This window comes from Cebus imitator, unplaced genomic scaffold (assembly GCF_001604975.1).
Source record: "Cebus imitator isolate Cc_AM_T3 unplaced genomic scaffold, Cebus_imitator-1.0 Scaffold231, whole genome shotgun sequence".
Lineage (NCBI taxonomy): Eukaryota > Metazoa > Chordata > Mammalia > Primates > Cebidae > Cebus > Cebus imitator.
In genome coordinates this window covers 1674658-1681442 of record NW_016107546.1, presented here as the reverse complement: position 1 = coordinate 1681442, position 6785 = coordinate 1674658, and the positions used below count along the sequence as shown (strand labels likewise).

General features: G+C 43.0%; 1 protein-coding gene and 1 long non-coding RNA gene across 3 annotated transcripts in view; one reads left to right on the top strand and one right to left on the bottom strand.

Annotated features, from left to right (window-relative positions):
• Window positions 1-1832, bottom strand: part of LOC119466808 — a 5173-nt gene extending 3341 nt beyond the window's left edge. Inside the window, exons 1-2 of the long non-coding RNA XR_005195295.1 lie at window positions 1677-1832; window positions 919-1383 (exon numbers count right to left, since the gene is read on the bottom strand). This is a non-coding gene — a long non-coding RNA (uncharacterized LOC119466808). The remainder of the gene's footprint in view (window positions 1-918; window positions 1384-1676) is intronic.
• DDO (D-aspartate oxidase) overlaps window positions 1-2509 on the top strand; it is a 30860-nt gene extending 28351 nt beyond the window's left edge. For both annotated transcript variants that reach the window (XM_037727447.1, XM_037727446.1), the window contains one exon: window positions 1998-2509. In XM_037727447.1, the coding sequence (XP_037583375.1) occupies window positions 1998-2036 (39 nt within the window). In that variant the 3' untranslated portion in view covers window positions 2037-2509. The remainder of the gene's footprint in view (window positions 1-1997) is intronic.
• Window positions 2510-6785: the final 4276 nt, after the last annotated feature.

The window sequence follows — 6785 nt, the reverse complement described above, 5'->3', positions numbered from 1 at the left end:
CGTGCCCAGCTGATTTTTTGTATTTTTAGTAGAGACGGGGTTTCACCGTGTTGACCAGGATGGTCTCGATCTCTTGACCTCGTGATCCGCCCGCCTCGGCCTCCCAAAGTGCTGGGATTACAGGCGTGAGCCACTGCGCCTGGCCCCTACCTAGGAAGTTTTTAAACAATGTTGATGCCCAGCGCTGCTTTATGAAATTAGAATCTTTGGTGGGTGGGGCAGAGTTGCTGCATCAGTGTTTACTTAAAGCTGTCCACAACGTTCTAACTGAGAGCCAGGGCTGAGAAGCACTGAGCACTCCTTCCCTCCTCTCCTCCTAGGCCCCTGCCGCTAGCGTCGCCATTATCCTTCCCTTCCTTCCTCGCCATCTTGGTGCATCAAGCTCAGAGGGATGTGCTCACTCAGGCAGCTGTATCCTTAGGCACTTCTAGGCAGGGTGGCATAGAGGAATTAGCTGTCTCCCAAAGTAATTCTCTAGAAATACTTAAATCACCTTGCTGGCTATCAGTCAGGTGCTCAAGACAGCTATCTGTCTTCATCTGAAAGACAAGAGACTAAACATACAAATGGGCATTGGCTAGACTATATAATATATAAAAATAGAACTCCGGAACACAAGATGTAGCGACCTGCCCAGGAAACCAATTCCCTTATCTGCAATAAATAACACAAGAAGCCAGCCTACTCTGTGAGTATATCAGGCTTGCAGGCAGATTGCTACCTCTAGAAATAGTCCAGAAAGATAATAACTTGTGTAACAATTGGCACAAAACGGCCAGGACTTGATTAATAATTGACAGCATCCCTAATTTTTGCCTCACCTACTAACTTAGAACAAATCAGAAAAAAAAAATGCGTTTGCCCCCACTTCTAACTTAGGACCAACCACACAGGATGCTCTGCTTCCAGTTAGCTCACCTACAGTGTCCCTGTGCTGATCGAGATGTATGTGAAATCTTCTCTTTGTTCTACTGTGAAGCTTTCTCACCCCTCTGCCTACCTTTGAATCTCTGCCAAATGTAAGTATGGTAGGCTGACTCCCTTGCCATAGTAAAATCTAAAGAAATAGACTTTGCATTTCTCATTTGACTGGTATATGAATCAGGGTTCTCCAAAGAAACAGAGCCAGTAGGACATATGTAGACATGTAGAAAGAAATTTCTCATGAGGGTTGGCTCACGCAATTATGGAGGCTGAGAAATCCCAGGATTTGCTGTCCGCAAGCTGGAGGCTCAGGAGAGCTGATATAGTTCTAGTCCAAACCTGAAGGCCTGAGACCCAGAGGAGCCAGTGGAGTAAGTCTGAAGGCAATGGTGCTGATGTCCAGGACAGGAGAAGACAGATGTCCTAGCTCAAACAGACAGCAAATTTGTCCTTCCTCACCTTTTTTTTGAGACAGAGTTTCACTCTTGTTACCCAGGCTGGAGTGCAATGGCGTGATCTCGGCTCACCGCAACCTCCACCTCCTGGGTTCAGGCAATTCTCCTGCCTCAGCTTCCCGAGTAGCTGGGACTACAGGCACATGCCACCATGCCCAGCTAATGTTTTGTATTTTTAGTAGAGACGGGGTTTCACCATGTTGACCAGGATGGTCTTGATCTCTTGACTTCGTGATCCACCCGCCTTGGCCTCCCAAAGTGCTGGGATTACAGGCATGAGCCACTGCGCCCGGCCACCTTTTTCTTCTATTCAGACCCTCAACAGATTGGATGATGTCCACTCACATTGGTGAAGATAATCTCCTTTGCTTAGCTTACTGATTCAAATGCTTATCTCTTCCAAAGATATCCTCATGAATGCACCCAGAAATAATGTGTTTGCCAGCTAGCTGGGCACCCTTAGCTCAGTCCAGTTGACACATAAAATTAACCATCACAGCTGATCTTCATTTACTTCAAAGATTTCAATGTTTATATAAGTTGAGGTCTTCCAGGGTGATCAGGGCTACTGCCTGAGAATAGACTGCTTTTTTTTTTCTTCCTTGTTTTCTATTTCAGAACATCTTTTATTTTTTTCTGAACATGGAGAACAACTGATTTCCTTCTTAAATCTCTGCTTTCAAGTGTCTGGCTTTTGTGGCTGAGTGTCTGCCTGCTGTGTCTGTGACCCAGAGGAACGAGGCTGCTTTGAGCTCTGTCATTGCCTGTGTGCTGCTTTAGCAGGCAAAGGTTATGCACAAGCACAAACTTTTAGGATTTTTTTTAAACTTTTGGGATTTTATTTTCTTAGGAAGAAAAAAAAAAGTTAAACAGAAAGGCCATAGCCTAGTTGGACACAGTTGTATAGAAGAAAGGCTGTTTTTAAAAATGATATATATTCTTCCTTTCATTGAATAATGCATTCAAATCAACTGATATTTGAACCAGTTTTTCTCAATCAATTAAAAGCTTTTAGAAAAGAGGAACAAAAGAATGGTGGAACCTGTGTTCACTGGGAGTTGTAGTTCTTAGAAACCTGTTCCAGGACTTTCATAACTTGTCAAATATTTGAAAGGAATGTAGCATTTTTTATTTCTCTCATCTTTCTTCTTGAGGGTGTGAATGATGGAGACACATTTGAAACCTGCTTCCTGAGGATATCATTCACTCAAGAAAAGCCAATTGAGATATTCAAGCAGTCTCTTTCTTCTTGAAAAATCTCAGCAGTTTGCCACCAGACCTGGGGGTTTTATTATCCTAAGTGACTTTGCTACCTATAAATCACAGCCCTAAGTAGCCAAAGGGAATGAGTTAACCAGATCTCTTATAAATATAACCAATGTTTCTTCAATTATTAGCAGAACAATTGACTTCCGTCTACTCAGGGCACCTGTCAACCTGGCCTGCAGCCATGATTTCCACAATTCCACCTCCCAGAGCCTTCAATTGTCATTTTTGTTCCCCTTGAATTATAATTTTTTATGCTGGTACATGTTCTATGGTATGAGCCCATTCTCCAATTTTTCATGTATCACAGCATTTCTCTTCCTTGTAGCCCCAAGTCGTCTGGCAATGGAGCTCAACCATCGGGGTTGAAACTCCGCATGGTCCTCCTGTTCTGCCCAGGCCTCCTTTCCTGGGAAATCTGCTCAGGCCTGGAAGAATCACTGTGTGGGAGTATCCCACAGGCCCTACCTCCCTGGTCACAGCTTATTGGATCAGAGGAACTGTCAGGTTTAGGCTCTGTTGCAGGTAACGGAACCCCTCAAAATATTTGCTTAAACAAGGTGGGCATGTATTTCGCTCACATAAAATAAGCCTACATATAGGCAGTTTAGGGCTGTTGTTGAGGTCTCCAGTAGCTATCAGTGATCCAGGCTCCTTCCAGCTCATACTATGCTATCTCGAGGTTGTGGCCCTTTGCTCACGTCCAACAGGGCAGTCAGAGCTCCAGCCATCACATCATTATATCAACCCTCCAAGGACACTTCCCAGAAGGTTCACATAACACTTTTGCTTGTATTTTACTTCATAGGATTTAGCCTAGGGATTACACTGAGATTCGAGGGAAGCTGGGAATATAGTCTTTGGTCTTGGTGGCAATGTAAAAGTCAAGGTTTTAGCAGGCTTTGCAAAAGTATCAAAGTATAAATTGAGTAAGGCCAGTGTTCGGGCTTGGAAACTGAAACCCCCAGAATATGGCATTTTGACATGCTGAGCTGAAGATGTCTCAAGGTCTCTCTGACCTCTTCTACCCCAATCCTCTGTCTCTCCCAAAGCACAGAATGCAGCTGCTCTCTGAAGTTCCCTTATCTGCCTAAAGTCCAGACCACCAAAGAAAAAAATCAATTACCTCTGGTCCCTTCCCTGAGTTTTCATGAACTGAACTCATGACAGGAAGAAAGACTTAAGTCTGTCAACACACCTGGACAGACTTCTGTCACAAACCATTGTCTGCTCTGCAGGCCCAACAAACTTTGTCCCAGGCCATTATATGTTCTTTAAACCCACTGAATTCCCCTACAAATCATTTACAACTCCTCTAAAATCATCTACACTTCCCCATCTTCCTTCCCCTTAAGAAAAAGGTATAGAACCATCTGTACCCCATTGTATGGCGGAGACTCACTCTGATTCTCCCCTGTGCATGTTAAGAAATTTGTATGTCTTGGCCGGGCGCGGTGGCTCAAGCCTGTAATCCCAGCACTTTGGGAGGCCGAGGTGGGTGGATCACGAGGGCAAGAGATTGAGACCATCCTGGTCAACATGGTGAAACCCCGCCTCTACTAAAACTACAAAAAATTAGCTGGGCATGGTGGTGCATGCCTGTAATCCCAGCTACTCAGGAGGCTGAGGCAGGAGAATTGCCTGAACCCAGGAGGCGGAGGTTGCGGTGAGCCAAGATCGGCCCATTGCACTCCAGCCTGGGTAACAAGAGCGAAACTCCATCTCAAAAAAAAAAAAAAAAAAGAAATTTGTATGTCTTTTCTCCTATTAATCTGCCTTTTGTCAGTTGGTTTCCAGTGAACCATTAGAGGGTAAAGAGGTAAACCATTTACCTTGGCCCCTACAACAGTCAGATTAACAATTTACACTAAGGATTTCCCAGTGATGGTAGGCTTTATAGACCTGTGGATTGGGGCTTGACAATCCAAGTTGTTTAGGTTTAGGTATACAAAAACCCCTTGTATAAGCAAATTTATAAAAAACAAGGAAGCCAGGCAGAAGAAGAGAAAAGGCAGAGGAAGAAGAGAAAAGGCAGAGATGGAACCACCAGGGCCCACGTACTGTTGGGGAAGCATTGAGAATGACCTCGGTTCTGATCCTGCCCTCCTTCTTTTCTTCTCTCTCACTGGACGGTCAATTCTATATTCCTCAGAAACCTCACATTAAAAAAAAAAAAAAACTACTTTTAAAACAATTATTGTTTTAAGAAGGTGAAAAAAAAAAAGAGAGCTGCAGAATTTCAGGATCCCAATAAAGTAGTTTTTTTCTGTAATAATTTCAATAATAAGAATGCTTTTTATAGCTAAAGAGTAAAATCTAAACCTCACAGATCAAATCCAGCATTTGGCGACTTTTGCTTAAAAATCTTGTCCCTTCTTTTCCTATCACTAACTTGTGATATTTTATAAGTCCTTATTTCCTTTATTATTATAACCCAGTGTTAAGATAAATAGAGTCAAAGCTATCCAAATAAAGCCTTTGCATTGCTCAGGCCAACAGTTGTTTTTTTTTTTTAATTGGTGCTAGCTTCTAAATGTATTATTAGTTCCTAGTCAAGATTGTGCTATAACCAGTGGTGAGCTCAGTAATACAGATTATGTTATTTAATTAATAGAACTGAATTATGGCCAATTTCTGTGGCAAAACTTGTGTTTTAGGAGTAATGCCTGTATTTAGTTTCCTGTCCATGGATTCTATTGGGTGAATATTTTATCACAATCCTCCTTTTTCCTTGAGCCCATTAAATGGATTCTCTCATTTCAACCAAAAACGCTTGTATAAGTAAATTTATAAAAAAACAAGTGGATCAGCTGGGTGCAGTGGCTCACGGCTGTAATTCAGCACTTTGGGAGGCCGAGGTGGGTGGATCACCTGAGGTCAGGAGTTCGGGATCAGCGTGACCAACATGGTGAAACGTCATCTCTACTAAAACATACAAAAAATGGTGGCAGATGCCTGTAATCCCAGCTACTTGGGAGGCTGAGGCAGGAGAATCGCTTGAACCTGGGAAGCAGAGGTTGCAGTAAGCCGAGATGGTGCCATTGCACTCCAGCTTGGGTGACAGAGCAAGACTCAGTCTTAAAAACAAACAAGCAAACAAACAACAACAAAACAAGTGGATCACTGTGATGGGAAAGCAGAGTTCAACTATCCACTAGACCAAGGGCAGCAAACTGCTTCTGTAAAGAGCCCAGTGGTAAATATTTAAGGCTTTGTGGGCTATATGGTCTCTGTTGCAACCACTCAGTTCCTCAACTTTACCATGTAGTCTGAGAGGCGTCATAGGCGATGCATAAACAAATGATCATGGTGTGTTTCAATAAAACTTTGTTTAAAAAAACACAGGCAGAAGATCATATCTGACCTGAGGACTATAGTTTGCCTTGTATTAGACAATAAGCTCCATGTGGTCAGGGAAATATCTGATTTAGCACTTTATCAGGCACCAAGCCTGGTACTTGATAAACATTTGTTGAATGACTAGGTAAGTGAGCGATTAATGTAACATCAATGGGTAGATTATCCCAGTTTAAATTTGATTTTTTTGAAAAAGCAGGCCCCACTCAACAAGCTCTTGTTTTGGCCGGCTGATTGATTTTCCTTAAAACTGTAAAAATCTATCTACTACTAAAATTTCACAGCTTGAATATACCATTGAGAATACATTCATGGCCTAGATTCTTAGGCAGCTGAATTATCTAACCAGCTAGAAGAAACAGGCTGGAGAAAACTTTCTTGGGAGCAAAGCCAGCACGTGTGTGCTTCACCCAGGTCTGCATATCTTCCTGGCATTACTCTACTAAGCCATGAAGCAGGGGCCATGAAGCAAAGTAAGGGTGCCTCTGGTAGAGGAGCAGCTGAAGCCGTGATTCTCCCCTGTTTTTATGCCTTCTGCAGGCTCCAGGCCTGTTATACGTCAGATTTGGCTCCTACCATAAGAGGAACAAGATAATAGATTTTTTTTCTTTATTCCTTCTAAAAAAAACACACACACACAACGGGATACATGTGCAGAATGCACAGGTTTGTTATATAGGTATGTGTGTGCCATGGTGGTTTGCTGCACCCAATGACCCATCCTCTAAGTACTCTTCCTTCAACCCCCACTGCCCAACAGGCCCTGGTGTGTGATGTTCCCCT